The sequence below is a fragment of the Lissotriton helveticus genome, chromosome 10 (assembly GCF_964261635.1).
Source record: "Lissotriton helveticus chromosome 10, aLisHel1.1, whole genome shotgun sequence".
NCBI lineage: Eukaryota > Metazoa > Chordata > Amphibia > Caudata > Salamandridae > Lissotriton > Lissotriton helveticus.
In genome coordinates, this window is record NC_136071.1 from 440,991,459 (window position 1) to 441,014,978 (window position 23,520).

Below are 23,520 nucleotides of genomic sequence, written 5' to 3' on the forward strand. Positions count from 1 at the left end.
GTGCACGACAAAAGTGTGGCATTTCAAAAAAGGCAAGATGGCGCAGACAATGTTTTTCAACACTTCCTCATTTCCTTCGAATCGAACGTTAACAGACGTTGGGGCATATTACCAAAGTTAAGCGATATTTATCGCTAACGATGCTTACCAACCAATTTTTTACCACTAAGCATCGTCAGAAATTATCGAAGATAAACCTTGCTATTATCAAGGTTTATCGCAAATGCGATAATAAACGGCCGCAATGCATGAATATCGCTAAAAACTCAGCGATATTCATGCATTACCGAGCAAATGCTCTTAGCCATGTTATCCACCTCTCATTGGATAACATGGCTAAGAACTGCTCAGGGCAGGTGTTACTTTTTGGAGATATTCGCGCTTAGCGCGAATATCTCCAAAAGTTGGTAACAGGAGATAGATATCTTGCATGTTGTAATGCAAGTTATTGTGGTATATGGAACTCATACCATAATCTCTCAGGAAAGCAGAAACTGATCCTTTTGGGACCGCCTAAAAAGGCCTAGGGGGTGAGGAGTACTCTACTTTGCCCCCTTTTCACGTTCCGAACTATTTTATTTTACTCTCTTCTGTAATTACACAAAATAACAGCGATAAGATGCATCGGAGACACACAGTGAGAGAAAGGAGGCCGGAGATGAAGAAGAGATGTCAAATACACATTGGAGATAATATAGTGGCAGAAGGGAAGTAAATATGAGTAAACTTAGCATGTAACATAAAAATGTTGCACTCTATACTATAAGTCTCATTTTATACTACAATCACTTCGCTACAACCTCATAAATTAAAAATAAAAATGATAAATGTCTCAAACAATTTTTGATTTCTAAATATAAATTTATTCTTCAGAATTTTCTAAATTTGAAAGAACTAGTAACATGTCCTCATCAGCAATGTCCTCATTAAAAGTCTCCAATGATGATTCTTGTAACTCTATGGTCTCCAAACACTCGATAAATTCGCCATCAAGAGATTGATCAAAAAAATCATTCAAGTCATCTCCTCCTTGTGACAATATTTCATTATTGGTGCTGTCAATTTCAATCAATGTAGTGGAATCATTCAAGTCATCTCCTCGTGACAATATTTCATTATTGGTGCTCTCAATTTCAATCAATGTAGTGGAATCATTCAAGTCATCTCCTCCTTGTGACAATATTTCATTATTGGTGCTGTCCATTTCAATCAATCTAATGGAATCATACAAGTCATCTCCTCCTTGTGACAATATTTCATTATTGGTGCTCTCAATTTCAATCAATGTAGTGGAATCATTCAAGTCATCTCCTTGTGACAATATTTCATTCTTGGTGCTGTCCATTTCAATCAATCTAATGGAATCATACAAGTCATGTCCTCCTTGTGACAATATTTCATTATTGGTGCTCTCAATTTCAATCAATGTAGTGGACAATTCAAAAGAAATTGCCACGGTCTCTTCATTGTGAGCCATTTTATTTTGAAATTGCTTGCTGTAAATTGCAGAAAAAAATAATCACTTTCATTTATCGTTTTTAGTAATACATAATATAAAACTAACTTTATCAAGTATTTAGTATAACAGAAGGACTGCAAATAAATAACAGAAAACATTTTTCAAATTATCTTCAAGTGTACAACATAGTTCCCCTTACAAATTAACAACTCACCTTTTTAAAAGTAGCAGAAGTGTTAGTACTGTGTAAATCAAACACCAGAAATTCACCACCAAAAATTCCTCACAAATGTACCTCAGACAGTAGTATCACAAAATGGCTGTGGTTTCCTCTCATTTGACATATATACATAACCAATTAACTTTCATCACACACAAATCCAAAACCAAAGTAACATTTTAATTGGTTCTAAATTTCAACACTTTCAAATGTGTTTTCCCCATGCAATTTTCCATAGGACATTTACATACGTCTACAGCCTGAATGGCTGAACGGAATTACACCAAACTTGGCAAAATGGTACATCAAACCTAAGAGGTCAGGAAGGATCTACTATGCCCCCTTATGGTCATTTCCCCCTTCGCTTTGGCCTCCTCTTGTCTCTCAATCCTACCGAGAGACAAGATGGCGGCCGCTACGGACTGTTTGGAATGTTGACAGACGCCGGAGAACCAATCAGCTTCGCAAAGCTCCGTAACGCGAAAAGTACGCGAAGCGGAGCGCTGTTACAGATATATATCTTTTTTTGAACGTTAATTTCTCAAAATCCACTGGAGCACATATATTGAGACCTAGCAAAGGCACATCGGGCTACCAGTCCCTAATATTTTGCCAAGTTTCGTGCAAATCCATTCAGCCGTTCGATTATTATTATTTTGTTTTTTTTTTGCCCCGCGGGGCCCTTTTAAAACCTCCACATCAAACCTAGGGGGTCAGCGAGGATCTACTATGCCCCCTTATAGTTATTTCCCCCTTTGTTTTGACCTCCTCTTGTCTCTCGATCCTACCGAGAGACAAGATGGCGGCCGCTACGGACTTTTTGGAATGTTGACAGACGCCGGAGAACCAATCAGCTTCGCTTCACAAAGCTCCGTTGCGCGAAAAGTACGCGTCCTGGGACGCTGCCAGGTCCGCTGTTACAGATATATATCTTTTTTTAAACGTTAATTTCTCAAAATCCACTGGAGCACATATATTGAGACCTACAAAAGGCACATCGGGCTACCAGTCCCTACAATTTTGCCAAGTTTCGTGCAAATCCATTCAGCCGTTCGGGCTAAAAGTGAGGCCAACCGCCCTATGGAAAACTCAATGTTAAAAACACGTTTTGGGACCCCCCTTTTTTCTCGGCCCCCCCTTGACGAACCCCCCCCAAATTTTCAAGGGCTGCTCAGAAACAAAATGTGCCATTTTCCTGAAAATTTCAGCCAATTCCGTCCACAAACGCCAAAGTTATTAGACATAGAATTTTCAAAAATCCCATAGAGAAAAAATCCTAACTATATATACCTACTGGCGACCGCCAGTAGGTAATATATATATATATATATATATACATATATATATTAAAACATTAAATATTAAATATATTAGATAATATATTTAAATTAAGTGGATTTAATATACATTTTAACAAATATAACAAATGAAACACACATACATAATAATATATATATATATATATATATATATATATATATATATATATATATAGATCCATACTAATATAATAAAGAGAGAGCCCAAACCTTTGAGGTGGGTAATCTCAGGAACCACAGCACCAATCACAACACCCAATACAGCGTTGGAAAGGGCAGTTGCAGCAGAAGGACATAGGCTATGCAGACGCCCACCATATACATTTAAAAGGTAAAAGAACCATGTCAGCAAAGTAGTCCCTTGTGGGCGTGTCTGCGTTGTGCTGTGGGCGTGTGCTGGGGGCGTGACAAATGCTGGGGGCGTGTGGTACGTTCCGAACTTCATGCCATGTCTCATATCGTCTGCTAATCCCACCCTGCTCCCTTTAAATACCCCTGCACCCCATAATCATAACCCACCCTTACTCCTTAAAATACCCCAACACCCTTAAACACTAACCCATCTTAACCCTATAAATATACACTTTACCCCAAAACCCAAACATATCCCTAAACCCTAAAAATACCCCTGACCCCAAAACCCAAACCTAGCCCTGAACCCTAAAAATACCCCTGTACCCCAAAACCCAAACCTACCCCTGAACCCTAAAATACCCCTGTACCCTAAAACCCAAACCTAGCCCTGAACCCTTAAAATACCCCTGTACCCCAAAACCCAAACCTACCCCTGAACCCTAAAAATACCCCTGTACCCCAAAATCCAAACCTAGCCTTGAACCCTAGAATAACCCTGTACCCCAAACCTACCCCTGAACCCTAAAATACCCTTGTACTTCAAAACCCAAACCTAGCCCTGAACCCTAAAAATACCCCTGTACCCTGAAACCCAAACCTAGCCCTTAACCCTTAAAATACCCCTGTACCCCAAAACCCAAACCTCCCCCTAACCCTAAAAATACCCCTATACCCCAAAACCCAAACCTAGCCCTGAACCCTAAAAATACCCCTGTACCCCAAAACCCATACCTATCCCTAAACCCTAAAACTACCCCTGTACCCCATAACCCAAAACTATATCTAAACCCTTAAAATACCCAAACACCCCAAAACAAATACCTCAGTACCCCAAAACATATACCCCTATACCCATACTTACCTTACCCAAACCTTAAAAAAAACATGCTTTTACCATTCATGCATTTACAACGAATTTCGTTGTAAATGTATGCGTGGTAAAAGCATATAAAATGTAATGTCATGTGTTATAATGGCATTGCTGAGTCATGGTACTTTCGTAATGAAAGTATGCGCAGTGATGTTATGCGGAAAGAAAGTTGCGGAATAATGGGTGTTTACCCTCCCCCGGTAAGTACATTGTTGGCACTGCGGCCCACATCTCCAGCAACATACTCATATTTTTTCACCACCCATTTGAAAAATGCACAGGTCTCTCTCATTGATGGCCAGCACCGACATACACTTTTAGACACACCTCCCGCCACAAGTTCTAGAATTGCGAACTTTAGAGCTGGGGAGCTACGTTCGAATCTTGGCATCAGCTCAACATCCTGTGATTCCAGGCAAATCGCTTTGTCTCCCCGTGCCTAACACAAATGAATGTGTTCTTCTGTAATGTAAATTGTGCTCATGCCATGTTGTCGAGTTCGCGCTATATAATATTGCAAGGAAAAATAAAGTAGGGAAACTCGAGTTCACACACTACTGAACGCGCACTCTTAAGTGCATCAGCAGTGCACTGTGAATCGGAGCGTTTCACAGGCCTGTCACAGATAAGAAATGCTATCAAAACGAAAGCCAACAAAACAATATACTACTGGCCGGCAGCAATTCATACCCGGACAACGACGGGACGGGGCTGCTAATATATATATATATATATATATATATATATATATATATATATATATATATATATATATATATATATATATATATATATATATATATTACCTACTGGCAGTCACCAGTAGATATATATAGTTCGGATTTTTTTGAATAGGGATTTCTGAAAATTCTATGTTGAATAACTTTGGCGTTGATCGACGGAATTGGCTGAAATTTTCAGGAAAATGGCACATTTTGTTTCTGAGCGTCCCCTGAAAGCTTGGGGGGGTTTCGTCAAGCGGGGGCCGAGAAAAAAGGGGGGTCCCAAAACGTGTTTTTAACATTGAGTTTTCCATAGGGCGGTTGGACTCACTTTTAGCTCGAACGGCTGAATGGATTTCCACAAAACTTGGCAAAATTGTAGGGACTGGTAGCCCGATGTGCCTTTGCTATGTCTCAAGATATATGCTTCAGTGGTTTTTACGAAAATTAACTTTGAAAAATATATATTGGGCTACATTGGGCTATATATATGTTAGAGCCCAAATGTAGCCCAATGTAGCCCAATGTAGCCCAAAGATGGCCACCAGAGACAAAAAAAAACCAAATGTAGCCCAAATATCAGCCAGATGTAGCCCAACTATAGCCCAATGACAGAATGTCCCAGAGTGTTCTAAAGAACACCTAGAACGCTAACAGTCTTACTTATGACAAAAGTATGGCACATCTGAAGTCATCTTGATTGGAATAAAGTGGTAACACTTAATACATTTAATTTGAAAAGGAACAAAATGAGGGGTTTCATTTTGCCATAGAAATGTTATATATATATATATATATATATTACCTACTGGCGGTCGCCAGTAGGTATATATAGTTAGGATTTTTTTGAATAGGGATTTCTGAAAATTCTATGTTGAATAACTTTGGCGTTGATGGACGGAATTGGCTGAAATTTTCAGGAAAATGGCACATTTTGTTTCTGAGCGTCCCCTGAAAGTTGGGGGGGTTTCGTCAAGCGGGGGCCGAGAAAAAAGGGGGGTCCCAAAACGTGTTTTTAACATTGAGTTTTCCCTAGGGTGGTTGGACTCACTTTTAGCTCGAACGGCTGAATGGATTTCTATGAAACTTGGCAAAATTGTAGAGACTGTTTGCCCGATGTGCCTTTGCTAGGTCTCAAGATATGTGCTCCAGTGGATTTTGAGAAATTAACGTTCAAAAAAATATATATATCTGTGACAGCGTCCTGGTTAGCGCCCCGGTTCGCGTACCAGACGCGTAACGGAACTTCGCGAGGAGAAGCGGATTGGCTCTCCGGTGACTGTCAACATTCTAAACAGTCCGGAGCGGCCACCATCTTGTCTCTCGGTAGGATCGAGAGACAAGAGGTAGAAATAAACGAAGGGGGAAATGAATGAAAGGGGGAAAGGTAGACCCCTCCTGACCCCCTAGGATTGATGTGGGGGCTATTAAAGGGCCCCGCGGGGCAAAAAAACAAAATAATTTTTTTTTCGATTTTTCGCGGTGGAAGCGCTACCCGGTACGCGAACCGGGTAGCTCACCGGTAGCGTAACGGGAGTCCGCCATCTTGTGTTTCGGACGAATTTAGTCACAAGATGGAGGATAAACAATGTTGGGAATGGGTATAAGGGGGCACGGGAGACATATCCTGACCCCCTAGGTTTTCTGAGGGTGGCTGAGGAGGCCCATATATGTAAAAAAAAAACTTTAGAGCTGTTGTGTTGTGTGGGTGATGTAAGTACCAACATGTAGGTACCAATGAAGAGTCTAAAATTCAATGTACACCGTCTCCTCTGTAGATATTTTGTATGTTCTAATATGGGTTATTTAAATGTAAATGTGTGGAAAAGCACTTCATGCTTTAAAGCAATTGTATTTTTGAACTGATTGTTCTTTCCTCTTAGTCCTCCTCTTTGTTTTTTTTCCCCACACTCTTCTTCAGCATGATAGTTGATAAATTCGTTCCCTCAAAAAATGTATATACATAAAAAAATTATATTAAATACATATAAAATATATTTTTCCTTTAAAAGAAGAATACATTTTACAGCTTTTGATATTTGCTATTAAAAAACCATTGAAATTCACTGAAAAAACCATAGGTTATAGACCATATATAGTTAGGAATTAGCATTTACAAAACCTTGAAAATTCACTGAAAAAAACATAGGTTATAGACCATATATAGTTAGGAATTAGCATTTACAAAACCTTATTTTACTCACACAAAACCATTGAAATTCGCATATATAGTTAGTTGCACTAACCATATATCCCGCACCCGCAATCCACTGCTGATCATGTCACATATTACATCATTCATGACATGGTCAGTGACATCACTGATGACATCACTGATGACATCTCAAATGACATCACTGATGACATCACTGATGACAACATCCAGTGACTGTGTATTTCTGTAAAGTTAAAATATGTCTTACATATTGAAGAATGAGTGGATGTATAAGTGTCTGGATGAAGGATTTAGTAGGTGCATGCCTGACTGTATGAGTGAGTGGTTAAATGTGTCTCACTGAGTGCATGGGTTAGTGACGAACTGTCTTAATTTGTGCATCATTATGTTTGTTGTTCTGTAAACTGCTGCATGTGTTGATCAGTAGCTATATGAGTAAGTATATGGGTTATTGATTGGTTGCTCAAGTATTTGTATGGGAGACTGAGTGTGTGTGTGGGTGGCTGGGAGGTGTATGACTCTGTGCATAGATGTGTGAGCAGTTGATTCACTAGATGTATGGGTTCAAAAGTGCATGTGGAAACAGCTGTATGGGTGGTTGACTGTGTGCATGAGTGCATTGGTGAGTGAATGGATATCTCAGTGCTACATGTCAAAGTAAGTACATATGTAAAACATAGTACATGTGAGAATTGGCATATATAAATAACTGTGCATAAGAGTCAGTGAATGTGTGAGTGGCTGTATGGATCATTGTGAACTTGTATCAGGGATTGTAAAAGAGAGTAAATATGTGTTAGTATATGTTTGAATAAGTAAGGTGTGTATAACTGTATAGTTGAGGAAATGGAGGTGTGATTGATTCTTTGCATGACTGACTAGGTGTGTAAGTAACTCCATGGATGAGTGACAGTCTGTGAGTGTCTGTTTACACTGAGTGTATCTAAGGTTATATTAGAGTCTGAAGAGGTTCATCGTATTATCACATGAATGATGTCATCAGTGATGTGATCAGTAATGTCAAATGAGATGTCATCAGTGATGTCATTTGAGATGTCATCAGTGATGTCATCAGTGATGTCATCAGTGATGTCATTTGAGATGTCATCAGTGATGTCATCAGTGATGTCATTTGAGATGTCATCAGTGATGTCATCAGTGATGTCATTTGAGATGTCATCAGTGATGTCATCAGTGATGTCACTGACCATGTCATGAATGATGTAATATGTGACATGATCAGCAGTGGATTGCGGGTGCGCGATATATAGTTAGTACTACTAACTATATATGGAATTTCAATGGTTTTGTGTGAGTAAAATAAGGTTTTTTAAATGCTAATTCCTAACTATATATGGTCTATAACCTATGGTTTTTTCAGTGAATTTTCAAGGTTTTGTAAATGCTAATTCCTAACTATATATGGTCTATAACCTATGGTTTTTTCAGTGAATTTCAATGGTTTTTTAATAGCAAATATCATAAGCTGTCGATTGTCAAGTACGTGGTAAGAAAAAACATTTTCGTGTTTATGCACACTGATCTGCTTTCAATGCTGCCCCCCCCTCATTTCTATTAGGAGTACTCTCTCTTTCCAGATAGTGAAGGTTAGTTAACGCAGGCCTTTGCCCCCGTTGTAATCCGTCGTGCCTGCTTCTCTCTCCATTTGATTGATTGTTATCCAAGCATTTGCAAACAAGCACAGAATCGCCATACTCTGTTTAGTCTTTGCAGATAGTGAAGGATAGGTAAATGCAGACTTTTGTCCCCATTGTAATCCGTCATACCTATTTTTCTCCCCATTGATTGATTGATTGAATCGAGCATTGAATTGTTCGAAGTTGGTTCTCTTAAGGATCTTCTCTGCCTGCAAACGGGGAAGAATAGGAATATTCTCTCTCCCTTTGCAGATAGTGAAGGGTAGGTAACGCAAACCTTTAACACATCGTGCCTATTTCGTTCCTCATTGATTGATTGTTTGCCCGAACATTGACTGTTTGGGAATTGGTTCTTTTTGGAGGTATTCCCTGTTTGCAAATAAACGTAGGAAAATCTTTGCAAGTAGTGAAAGGGTAGGTAATGCGGACCTTTGTCCCCCGTTGTAATCTGTCATGCCTATCTACTCCCCACTGATTGATGCACCTGTTTCACCCGGACCATTTACTAGAGATAGGTCATCTGGCCCGACCAGAGAGCACCCCTAGTGAAAAGGACATATGCAATAATAACGAAGTGATCACTGTATCCTGTTAACAGAAACTTTAGCATGAAACAACCTGGAAAGAAAGGAATAGGAAAACGAAAATCAGTAGGCCACTGATGAACTTTTTATTAAATAACAAACAAAGAAACGATAACAATACGTAATGATAAAACCTATTATTGTCCTAGAAACAAGAAACGTTAGAAGTAAGCCCGTAATAAGAAACCTGAAAACAGTAAGAGAAACCAAGTGTGACATTGCAACGGCCACAAGGCAACGAGGCTTCATCGCCCCTCACTGCCCCAAAACGTGTCTGTCCCACCGCCTGCCACGGCCAAATAACGGCAAACTGGGAAACATACAAGTCAGCAGACATCCGCCCCATTCTGGAAACTTCCAAAGTGCAACAGGTTTCCGGCTACGCCCAGCCGGAAGCAACACATATAAGGCGGGTCCTGCTGCCAACCGTCGGCAGAAGATCATCACGTAGGGTGTAGCCGGAGGAAAGGCCGAGGCCAATGGCACCCGTCCAGGGGGATTGCTACGACCACCCTGGAGAGTTGCAAGGGGGTAATGTCTGTGTCCTCGACCCTCCCCTCTCTCTCCCAGTCCGGCCACCATCAACCAGAGGCCGAGGCCGACGGGATCCGGCCGCGGTGGCGGTAACCCTGGAGAATTGCAGGTTAGACCATCTCTCTCCCAGTCTGGGCCAGCATCCATGGAGGGCCTGGGAGTGGAGAGGCCACTGCACGAAAGGCCCAGGAGAGGCACCACACGCCAAGGCCTGCCCCACCGGATGAGCCAAGGAACCCGTTCATGGGGCCAGAGCAAAGGGCGTCCGGCCGCCATCCACCGGAGGTCCGGCCCAAAGACGGACGGGACATTTCTTCTTTCTTTTATAATGGCTGCGACAACACTGGGGGGGGATGTCTTGCACATGCCTCCGACCCCCCCCCCCTCGTCCTCATCGCCTGGTCCGGCCATAACAAATGTCAAGCGAGACGCCGTGGGGTGCACTGGGTGGCAGAGACGGTGCGAACAGGCCTCTCCCGCCTCCCCAGGTGGAGGCTTCCCAGCTGCACCCTCAGCGCTCCAGGCGCCCGGAAAAGGGTTCTTCCACTGTGGCGATGCTGCAACGTCTCGCCCGGCAGGGTGGAGCCCGTCCGCTCATTTGACCCCGTGATCGCCGGTAGCTACGGAACTCTCAAAATGGCGGTCGACCTGGCAAGAGCGGGCCCAGCATAAAGAAATGGCCCGGTCACTGGTTGACTCCACCACCGTAGTCCTCCACGACCTTGAAGATTCTAGAGGAGCCGCGGGAGTCCCGGACCCCCGCAGACACCCCCGATGGGGAATGACTGCCATGATCGCCCGTGGAGTGACAAAACTGTAGCCGCGGGACGTCGGCGCTCCCATGCTGGCGCCAGCCTCAGTTTGAATGACTAGAATCCTGCAGACCTCAGTTCCGGTGAAAGCACAGTGTGACCCGGTAGGAAAAATTGTTGCACCCCCTCCCCTTTTTGACTGATGGTTCAAACCACCGATCCTTTCCTTTGCCCTTTTAACGGAACTTTGGACTGCCTCCCCCCCCCCCCCCCCCCCCGCGGCACCCCACGCCGTTATTTGGTGGGCGGCAACTTACTGGACATCACCTTGGTGCCATCCAGATTTCAGCGCGTTCTGCTGCCTTGGAACTATTCGCACAACAGACCGCTACTGACGACCCACCCCCCGGGACGCCCCACGCCGGATACCCAAATCAGTGCGGCACCCAGGCAACATCTTCTGAATTTTCATAATTTGAAAGAACTAGTAACATGTCCTCATCAGGAATTTCCTCTTCAATCATCTCATCAGGAATCTCCTCATGAAAAGTCTGCAATGATGATTCTTGTAACTCTATGGTCTCCAAACATTCGATAAATTCGCCATCAAGAGATTGATCAAAAAAATCATTCAAGTCATCTCCTCCTTGTGAGAATATTTCATTATTGGTGCTGTCAATTTCAATAAATGTAGTGTATAATTCAAAAGAAATTACCACGGTCTCTTCATTGTTTAAATGTTTTTACTGTTTTTGTTTTGTTGTATATATTTATAAGTTATTAAAGTTTTATATTCCTACTACTTTGTTGGAGTGCTATATATTTTTAATGTGACACATAATTGTAAAAACTTTGATGTACAAAGAGTCATCCCTGGAATCTTCCGCTTCAGGCTCGGTCCCCTCCCCAATCACAATACAGGATGGTTTTCAGATAGTAGGAACGCGTGTGGTGTGACAGATCTCATCGGGTGTGGGCCTTGATCTACTATAACACCTTTGAAGAGGGGTGATTCTTTACAGCTGGGGCCATAAACTACATCTGCAGGGCTAGCTGATAGCCTGGGACCGGCCTGGACAATCGGACACAGAGGAAGAGGAGTGTCAGAGGGTGCGGTAGTGAATAGGGCGAAAGGGAGGTGTCGGGCGGGCACAGGGTGTGATTCTCAGGGAAGAGCAGCGCAGATGGGGGGAGGTTTATTGCCCATGCATAAGACAGAGAGCGGGGGTGACCAGTGCCTGGGGAAGATGCTTGCGAGGGTGGGGAGCCATGCTATGGATCCACAGCGTGCAGAGAGTGGGTCTGGTCAAGGCATCTAAAATGGCTGCCGTGCACGACAAAAGTGTGGCATTTGAAAAAAGGCAAGATGGCGCAGACAATGTTTTTCAACACTTCCTCATTTCCTTCGAATCGAACGTTAACAGACGTTGGGGCATATTACCAAAGTTAAGCGATATTTATCCCTAACGATGCTTAGCAACGAATTTTTTACCGCTAAGCATCGTCAGAAATTATCGCAGATAAACCTTGCTATTATCAAGGTTTATCGCAAATGCGATAAAAAACGGCCGCAATGCATTAATATCGCTGAAAAGTCAGCGATATTCATGCATTACCGAGCTAATGCTCTTAGCCATGTTATCCACCTCCCATTAGATGACATGGCTAAGAACTGCTCAGGACAGGTGTTACTTTTTGGAGATATTCGCGCTTAGCGCGAATATCTCCAAAAGTTGGTAATAGGAGATCCAATTTTTGCACTCTATACTATAAGTCTTTTTTTATACTACAATCACTTCGCTACAACCTCATAAATTAAAAATAAAAATGAATAATGTCTCAAACAATTTTTGATTTCTAAATATACATTTATTCTTCTGAATTTTCATAATTTGAAAGAACTAGTAACATGTCCTCATCAGGAATTTCCTCTTCAATCATCTCATCAGAAATCTCCTCATGAAAAGTCTGCAATGATGATTCTTGTAACTCTATGGTCTCCAAACATTCGATAAATTCGCCGTCAAGAGATTGATCAAAAAAATCATTCAAGTCATCTCCTCCTTGTGAGAATATTTCATTATTGGTGCTGTCAATTTCAATAAATGTAGTGGATAATTCAAAAGAAATTGCCACGGTCTCTTCATTGTGATCCATTTTATTTTGAAATTTCTTGCTGTAAATTGCAGAAAAAAATAATCACTTTCATTTATCGTTTTTAGTAATACATAATATAAAACTAACTTTATCAAGTATTTAGTATAACAGAAGGACTGAATATGAATAACAGAAAACATTTTTCAAATTATCTTAAAGTGTACAACATAGTTCCCCTTACAAATTAACAACTCACCTTTTTGAAAGTAGGAGAAGTGTTAGTACTGTGTAAATCAAACACCAGAAATTGAGCACCAAAAATTCCTCACAAATGTACCTCAGACAGTAGTATCACAAAATGGCTGTGGTTTCCTCTCATTTTAGATATATACATAACCAATTAACTTTCATCACACACAAATACAAAACCAAAGTAACATTTTAATTGGTTCTAAATTTCAACACTTTCAAATGTGTTTTCCCCATGCAATTTTCCATAGGACATTTAGATACGTCTACAGCCTGAATGGCTGAACGGAATAACACCAAACTTGGCAAAATGGTACATCAAACCTAAGAGGTCAGTGAGGATCTACTATGCCCCCTTATGGTCATTTGCCCCTTCGCTTTGGCCTCCTCTTGTCTCTCGATCCTACCGAGAGACAAGATGGCGGCCGCTACGGACTGTTTGGAATGTTTAGAGACGCCGGAGAACCAATCAGCTTCCCAAAGCTACGTAACGCGAAAAGTACGCGAAGCGGAGCGCTGTTACAGATATATATCTTTTTTTGAACGTTAATTTCTCAAAATCCACTGGAGCACATATATTGAGACCTAGCAAAGGCACATCGGGCTACCAGTCCCTACAATTTTGCCAAGTTTCGTGCAAATCCATTCAGCCGTTCGATTATTATTATTTATTTTTTTTGCCCCGCGGGGCCCTTTTAAAACCTCCACATCAAACCTAGGGGGTCAGGGAGGATCTACTATGCCCCCTTATGGTCATTTGCCCCTTCGCTTTGGCCTCCTCTTGTCTCTCGATCCTACCGAGAGACAAGATGGCGGCCGCTACGGACTGTTTGGAATGTTTACAGACGCCGGAGAACCAATCAGCTTCGCTTCACAAAGCTCCGTAACGCGAAAAGTACGCGAACTGGAGCGCTGCCTGGTCCGCTGTTACAGATATATATCTTTTTTTGAACGTTAATTTCTCAAAATCCACTGGAGCACATATATTGAGACCTAGCAAAGGCACATCGGGCTACCAGTCCCTACAATTTTGCCAAGTTTCGTGCAAATCCATTCAGCCGTTCGGGCTAAAAGTGAGGCCAACCGCCCTATGGAAAACTCAATGTTAAAAACACGTTTTGGGACCCCCCTTTTTTCTCGGCCCCCCCTTGACGAAACCCCCCCAAATTTTCAGGGGCTGCTCAGAAACAAAATGTTCCATTTTCCTGAAAATTTCAGCCAATTCCGTCCACAAACGCCAAAGTTATTAGACATAGAATTTTCAAAAATCCCTTAGAGAAAAAATCCTAACTATATATACCTACTGGCGACCGCCAGTAGGTAATATATGACAAACTGGTAAATAAAAGACCTGCATTATTCCACAATATTTGGAGTCTGTTATTCGTTCTTTGGTGGTGTTCCGGCTGGGCGCTGCAGAAAGAATCGAAGGTATCAAGATATATATATATATATATATATTTACTTTAAAACAATGAATAAACTATTCATTTACATTTCTTCTATAATTTTTAAATTATATTAACAATATATATGTATGTGTATTTCTCTCTCTCTTTCTCTCTCTCTATATATATATATATATCTCAATAGCATATTTTTTTTAAACATTCTATTATAAACTAGAACACCAAACTATTTACAAATCTTTAACCTTCAATTTACCATTCCAGTCAGTGCAACAGTAGGAAAAGTGCTGGATAGTGGAGGGGTAAAACTTACTATTTCCACTCCAGTGAGTACAACAGTAGGGAAAGTGTTGGATAGCAGATGGGCAAAAATTACTATTCACACTCCAATGGGTGCAACAGTAGGGAAAGTGTTGGATAGCGGAGGGGTAAAACTTACTATACCCACTCCAGTGAGTGCAACAGTAGGGAAAGGGTTGGATTGCGTATGGGTAAAAATTACTATTCCCACTCCAATGAGTGCAAGAGTAGGGAAAGTGTTGGATAGCAGAGGTGTAAAACTTACGAATCTCACTCCAGTGAGTGTAACAGTAGAGAATGTGTTGGATATCAGAGGGGTAAAAATTATTATTCCCACTCCAATGAGTGCAACAGTAGGGAAAGTGTTTCGATAGCAGAGAGGTAAAACTTATTATTCCCACTCTAGTCAGTACAACCATAGGGTAAGTGTTGTATTGCGTAGGGGTAACAATTACTATTCCCACTCCAATGAGTGCAACAGTAGGAAAAGTGGTGGATAGTAGAGGGGGAAAACTTACTAGTCCCACTCCAGTGAGTCAACAATAGGGAAAGTGTTGGATAGTGGCAGGATAACATTTACTATTCCCACTCCAATCAGGGCAACAGTAGGGAAAGTGTTGGATAGCAGAGGGGTACACATTTATATTCTCACTCTAGTCAGTTCAAAAGTGAAAACTACAAAATGTTAACAACAAAAATATTTAAAAACCAAAATAAATAAAAATATATAAATATATTAAAAATTAAAATACAAATATATTTTATATGACAAATAAAAAAATATTATAATGTTAAATGAGTATGACAAATACCTACAAATGTTATATTAAATAAAATAAAACATAATTTTCAAACAAATAAATATTTTTAATTAGAAATTATTTAGAATCAAAAACAATAATTATTACCTTAATTTACTGTTTTTATTTCCTACCTTATAGCACCACACAATTCACAACCCACATCTCAATTGTATTAAAAAATGTACTTGCATAATTATCATAATTAATTACCAATTAAAGAAATATTTATTAAAACACATAAAAATTTATAAACTTCCCACATTTTACCCCTATAATCCACACAAACCACTGGTAAAATTAAACTGTAAAAATAATAATGACACAATTAAAATGCATTTTTAATAAAAAAATAACAATATATTAAAACTAATTATAAAGTAAGTAAAATTGATTTACTCCCCACCCTTTACCCGATAAAAAGTAAAACTCACACACAAAAAATATAAACTACCCTAATTAAATATCAATTAATTAACATTAACGATCAGCGAATTATAAATTAAACATAAAGGACTTCCCACACTTTACTCCATAGTCCCCATAATCCAAACCTTAAATTAATCACACAATTAACATAATTATCAATGAATTAGTTCATATAAATTAACAACTAATTATTAATTAATTAAACATAAATTACTTCCCACCCTTTACCCCGTTAATCCACAACCCACGCCTAAAATTAATTACACAGTTTCCATAATTAATTTTCAAATAATATAAATTAACAACTAGTTATTAATTATTCAAAAATTAATTACTTCCCACCTTACCCCTATAAACCCCACTCCTGCACCTAAAATGAATTACACAATTACCATAATTAATTATCCCTTAATTTTAACACCCAATTAATAATTAATTACAAATAAACTACTTCCCACAATTGACATTATAAAATCTAAATTAAATAAATAAAAAATAATCATTAATTTATTATAATTAAATTAATCCCCACTCTACTCCCCTATAAACTCACAACACGCTACGGAACTGAAAAACACACATTAATTCAAATAAAATTCATAACCACTAAAAATGTAACACATATATTAAAAAAATACAATACATACATTTAAAATATAAAATAAAACACATAACACTAAGGGGCACATTAGGGTGGCAGGCGGGGATGGCGGGCGGATTTAGTCCGTCCGCCATCCCAATGCAAAACGGGACCGCCCGCCATAAGGGCGGGAGTCCCGTGGGGGCCATTAGGATGCGCCCGCCACACTGGCGGGTGCATCCCGCATTTTTTGCATTGCGGCAGGCGGTGCTGAAAGCACTGCCTGCCGCATTGCTAAAAATGCACATCATGCATTTCAATGCACAACGTGACAGGCACCGCGCAGTGCCTGCCACATTGTATTTTGAAATGCAGGGGGGTACCATAGGGACCCCCCATGTGCACCACCCACCCCCCAGTATCCCTGGGGCCCCACAACGGGCCCGCAAGTAATTTCCGCCTGCCTTTCCGTGGCGCCATTGTCGCCACAGAAAGGCATTTCCCCGCCATTATGCTAATATGGATGGCAGGGTCTGGGAGACACCGCCACCATGTTAGCAGCTTTTCCGCCCGGTCGACTCTCCGACCGGGCGGAAAACCGGCGGATGGTCTTTCCGTCTGCCGGGCTGCCCCCCACCGTCTGCCGGGCTGCCCCCCACAGTGCGGGCGGAGGTTTTCTGCAGGCGGATCGCCACCGCCATACGGGCGGTGGCAATCCGCCCGCAATCATAATGGGGCCCTAATTTAAAAATGTATATTTTAAAGAACTATATTTTTGCAAACAACTGGATATTCTGTCTCAACACCGTTGGAGACCATATACAGAATGTTGCAACACAACTCTCCATAAAGACCTCTTCTGGGAAGTCATGTAAGAAGTAAGTGTACTCTGTGACTCATTGCTTTCTGTGGGTTTCTTCCAGATCAGCAACAAGCGCACCAGCAGTTTCAAGCGGGCCATTGCCAACGGCCAGCGAGTGTTGCCACAAGATTTCTTACTGGACGAAGCAGGCCTTGGTGTCTATAAGCGCTTTGTCCGTTATGTGGCCTACGAAATCTTGCCAAGTGAGATGGACCGTCGCTGGTACTTCTATCGACATAGGCCATGCCCTCCTCCAGTGTTTATGGCTGTTGTCACCTTAACTCAGGTACAGAATGTTTCAAACACTTGGTATGTTACCTGCTTCTCTATTTTTATTATTGTCATTTTATATGTCGTGTTTAGCGTGTTTTGTGAAGAATTTGTGCCTGTTTCGCCGTCCCCTGTCCTGTTTCCCGCCTCCCTCGCCGCCCCCGCTTCCCGCCACCACTTGCGACCCCGCCCCTTTTTTCCTTGTGTTCCCTCCCCGCTCCCGCCTCCCAGCTGACCCGCCCACCCGCGCACTTGGCCTTAAAAGGCGACCGTGCGGTACAGGTAAGTGTGACCCACTTGTGGGACACCCCCGCGCCGCACGGCCACCAGCTGATGCGTGTGCCCCTCCGCTGTGCGCTGCCTCGCTGCCTGTTTTGCCTGCATTGTGCTTGATTTCTCTTGTCTTTTCCCTTGTTTTGCGCCACCTGTAATTTGTGCTTGTTTTTTTTATCCCCCAGTCTTTTTTGGCCCGTGTTTAGCGTGTTTTGTGAAGAATTTGTGCCTGTTTCGCCGTCCCCTGTCCTGTTTCCCGCCTCCCTCGCCGCCCCCGCTTCCCGCCACCACTTGCGACCCCGCCCCTTTTTTCCTTGTGTTCCCTCCCCGCTCCCGCCTCCCAGCTGACCCGCCCACCCGCGCACTTCGCCTTAAATGGCGACCGTGCGAACGCGCAGCGGTCACGCGCAGCGGGCGCGCCGATTGTGCGCCGAAGGCGCGCCAAAGGTAAGCCCGTCTGCGCCCGTCCGCGACCGGATCGCGACCAGCGCCAGGACCCCTGGCCCCCACCGACGGAAGCCGACCCGACGAACCTACAGCGCCGCCGACCTCACCGCACTCAACACCGGCCGAATCCCAGGATGTCACCGAGCCGCCCCAAAGCACACCCACGGACCCTTCAGCTGCCACGCCTGCAAGTTCACCTGCATCCGGACCTTCCCTGAACCCGCCAAGCCGAACTCCAGCAGCACCCACCTCAAGTGTATCCTGCTCAACACCCGCTCCGTCCACAGACACGCCGTAGAACTCTGGAACCTGCTCGACACCACCACCCCCGACGTTGCCTTCATCACCGAGACCTGGATGAACGCCTCCTCAGCCCCAGACATCGCCATCGCCATCCCAGAGGGCTACAAGATCACCCGGAGGGACCGAAACGCCAACCAGACGGGAGGAGGCATCGCCATCATCCACAGAGACACCATCCGCATCACTACCAACACCGATGACACCCTCACCACCGCTGAACACCTGCACTTCCAGATCCACACCAACCCGAAGACCACCCTCAGAGGCACCCTGATCTACCGACCCCCGGGACCACGCACACGATTCAGCGAGGACATCGCCGACTTCATCAGCCCGCACGCTCTCCCCTCCGCCGACTACATCCTCCTGGGGGACCTCAACTTCCACCTGGAGAACAACAACGACCGCAACACCATCAGCCTGCTCGACAACCTCGACAACCTCGGACTCAAGCAACTGGTGACCACCCCCACCCACCTCGCCGGACACACTCTCGACGCCGTCTTCTCATCCAGCAAAGACGTCACCTTCAGCCACGCAACAGGACTCCACTGGACGGACCACAGCTGCGTCCACTTCACCTTCAGAAGAACGACGATCCACCACCACCAGCAACAGGTTGCTCGAAGAAGCTGGAACAAGATCACAGCCGACCAGCTCACTGCTTCCCTGAGCCAGCACCCTCCCGCCAACTCAGCGAACCCCAGCCAGGCCGCCGACAACCTCACGAAATGGATCAACGACTGCGCGGACGAACTCGCCCCTCTGAGAACCCCACCCAGCCGATCCTGCAGCAGAAAAACACCATGGTTCACCGACGAACTCAAGAGCTCCAAGAAGAACTGTCGAGCCCTCGAGAAAGCCTGGAGAAGGGAACCAACGACGGACAACATGAACACCCTCAAGCTCGCCACCCGGAAACACCACCAACTGATCCGCGCCACCAAGAAAAATGCATACAAGGACCGGCTGGACAACAACGCACACAACTGCAAGGAACTCTTCAACATCGTGAAAGAGCTATCCAACCCCAACGCCGGAAACAACGACATCACCCCGTCGCAAGAACTCTGCAACTCCCTCGCGTCCTACTTCCACAACAAGATCACGGACATACACAACAGCTTCAACAACCAACCAACGCAAGCCACAACCGCAACGACGCCACCCACCACCACCCTCCGCACCTGGACCCCGATCAGCACCGAAGACACCATCCGCACCATGAACTCCATCCACTCCGGATCTCCGACTGACCCCTGCCCTCACCACGTCTTCAACAAAGCCGACGCTGTCCTCGCACCCCACCTGCGGGACATCATCAACACCTCCTTCGACTCCGCCACCTTCCCTGAGAGCTGGAAGCACGCCGAACTCAGCGCTCTCCTCAAGAAACCCACAGCAGACCCCACCGACCTCAAGAACTACCGTCCCATCTCGCTCCTCCCGTTCCCGGCCAAAGTCATCGAGAAGACCGTCAACAAACAGCTGGCCGCCTTCCTCGAGACGAATGGATCCCTCGACCCCTCACAGTCCGGCTTCCGAGCAAACCACAGCACCGAGACCGCCCTCATCGCCGCCACCGACGACCTTCGAACCCTGATGGACAACGGAGAAACAGCGGCCCTCATCCTCCTGGACCTCTCCGCGGCTTTCGACACTGTCTGCCACCGCACCCTAATACAGCGCCTCAGCAACATCGGAATCCAGGAGAAGGCACTGGAATGGATCACCTCCTTCCTCGACGGAAGAACACAAAGAGTCCGCCTACCACCGTACAAATCAGAGGCCACCGAAGTCATCTGCGGCGTCCCTCAAGGATCCTCACTGAGCCCCACCCTCTTCAACGTCTACATGAGCCCCCTCGCGGCCATCGCACGCCAACACAACCTCAACATAATCTCCTACGCCGACGACACCCAGCTGATCCTCTCCCTGACCAACGACCCCGCCACCGCCAGAGCCAACCTGCACGAAGGGATGAGAGACGTGGCCGAATGGATGACGACCAGCCGCCTGAAACTGAACTCAGACAAGACGGAGGTCCTCATCCTGGGCTCCACGCCCTCCGCCTGGGACGACTCCTGGTGGCCCCCCGCCCTGGGCACCGCACCCAAACCAACAGACCACGCACGCAACCTGGGCTTCATCCTGGACTCCTCCCTCTCCATGACCAGACAAGTCAACGCCGTCTCCTCGTCATGCTTCAACATCCTGCGCATGCTACGTAAGATCTTCCAGTGGATCCCCACCGAGACGAGGAAGACGGTCACCCAAGCCCTCGTCACCAGCCGTCTGGACTACGGCAACGCCCTCTACGCCGGAACCACTGCAAAACTCCAGAAGAGACTCCAGCGGATCCAGAACGCCTCGGCGAGACTCATCCTCGACATCCCCCGACGCAGCCACATCTCCGGACACCTGAGAGACCTGCACTGGCTCCCGGTCAACAAGAGAATCACCTTCCGACTCCTCACCCACGCACACAAAGCCCTACACGACCAAGGCCCGAGCTACCTCAACAACCGGATCAACTTCTACACTCCCAAGCGCCTCCTCAGATCAACCAACCACGCCCTCGCCGCCGTCCCCCGCATCCGAAGAGCGACAGCAGGAGGAAGATCCTTCTCCCACCTGGCCGCCAAGACCTGGAACTCACTTCCGACCAACCTGCGCCTGACCCAAGACCACCTCTCCTTCAGGAAGAAGCTCAAGACCTGGCTGTTCGAGCAGTAGCGGCACCCCCCCCCCCCCCCAGCGCCTTGAGACCCTACGGGTGAGTAGTGCGCTCTACAAATGACCTGATTGATTGATATTAATTCATTTAATCGTGCATGCTCTTTAAATACAAACAACACAAAAGCCATATTAACATAGTTCACCCACAATTCCCATAGCTGTGGTGTGGGTTAAACAGTAACATTGTAAAAAGAAAGGATGCAGGAATGTACAACGTATATTCAAAAACAGAGCACAATCTGACAAGGTATGAGTTTGCATAAAAGAGTTGTTTAAAAAAATGCATTTGCCATCATTAGCCTTAATAGTAGACACAACCCCCCCCCCCCAAAAATAGCTTTTTCTCTTAATTTAAGAAGGAAATTTCTAATAGATCGGTTTTGGAAGAGTATCATCTATTTTACAGTACTTGGGGCCTCATTACGATGGCGGTCAGACTTTTGTCTGTCCGCCATCAATACGGATTTGGGACTGGTTGCCTATGAGGTGGCCTCCCCACACTCCTAATCACGATGTGACCTCCACCACGGCGGTCACATCACCTATATTTTGCATTGTGCTGGGAATGGGGTCAGCAGCCCCCGCCACAATGCAAAATAGAGGGTGCAGACACATCCCTGCACTCAATGGCAGGTACCCTGTGGTGTCTGCCACATGGGCTGGAATATGTAGGGGGGCACCATAGGTGCCCCGCAGGGTACATGTCCCTGCAACTGAGATTGAGGGGGGCCCGGTACGGGCCACCAAATCCATTTCTGCCATTCGTTTTACGGCGGGTTTTCCACCGCAAAATGAACGGAGGAAAGGGATATTATAATCCTATGGTGGTGCCTACAAGGCACCGCCGCTATGTGGGCCAATGCTTTTGTTCCGACAGCTTTCGGAACCATTGCGGGTGGTCTTTAAGACCGCCACGCTTAACCAACGATTCCCCGCCATCATAATATGGTTGGGGCAAAACAGCAGTACGATGGCTGAGGGCCCGCCACTGCCAGGCAGTCGGTGGCGGGTCCTCCGCCATCGTATTGAGGCCCTTGATGAGCCCAAATGATCTTGTCTCTAGGCTACAGAGGAATTATCACGCAAATAGTATGATACAGATTCACACTTTCCAAAGATACATTTTACCTATCTGTTTTATTATTGAAGGTCTAGTCACTCAAAAGGACAAAGATATCCAATTATAAAAAGATGGTATTATTTTGTATGCTGGATTAGTGTGAAAACTACACCTAACTTACTACTAATCACTAAACACTCAATTGTAGTGTAGGGAAGTAGTGGTTCTAAGGAGAGAAAAGCAGAAAAAAAGAGTATCCACTGAGGTAAGAAAACCCATCAGCCCACCAGCCAATAAGTAGGTTGTCGGGAAAAAACAACTTTATTGGGATTGATCAACATAACGGCATGATTAAAAGCAGAGTGAAGATAGTATGAAAAAATTACTATCGATGCTTTTAATTATGCCGTTATGTTGATCAATCCCAATAAAGTTGTTTTTTGGCATCCTAACAGGCATTTTTAATAATATCACATTTTTCACATTTACACCCTTTTTTCTTGAACACTGCAACTTTTCCCTTCAACCTACTTATTTCACCTGCTGACTATCTATCTCACTGGTGGATCCAACATTGGCACTCCTCGAAAGAAACCTGAAGAGGTGCCTAGTGGATACCAGTTTCCAACTTTAACCCAGATGACGATTTTCCGCCAGCAGGTGGGCTGATGGGTTTTCTTACCTCAGTGGATACTCTTTTTTTCTGCTTTTCTCTCCTTAGAACAACTACTTCCCTACACTACAATTGAGTGTTTAGTGATTAGTAGTAAGTTAGGTGTAGTTTTCTTCATAGACCCTTAGCATTCTCTGTGTTATGTTAGTTACTAGTTTGGGGGACAGGATGCAAGTTGGTCTCTTAACACTTTTCCCCTTAGACCCTCCTCACATTGTGTTTTTGTTGCTGGATTAGTGTCCCTACTGGTGTCCTCAAGGATGTCCTGAAGACAGATTTTGGAAAGTTTAGTCCGATCAAATTCCAATCTGTTTATCAGAAGATTAAGGACCCTACACCTTGATAGTATATCCCAAGAGCACAAGCTCTTCTCTAATGGC

General features: G+C 44.3%; 1 protein-coding gene across 1 annotated transcript in view; it reads left to right on the forward strand.

The window, feature by feature from the left end:
- Positions 1-23,520, forward strand: part of RHBDL1 (rhomboid like 1) — a 533,195-nt gene that overhangs the window by 209,685 nt on the left and 299,990 nt on the right. Inside the window, exon 3 of the mRNA XM_078664288.1 lies at positions 17,437-17,661. Within this exon, the coding sequence (XP_078520414.1) occupies positions 17,437-17,661 (225 nt within the window). The remainder of the gene's footprint in view (positions 1-17,436; positions 17,662-23,520) is intronic.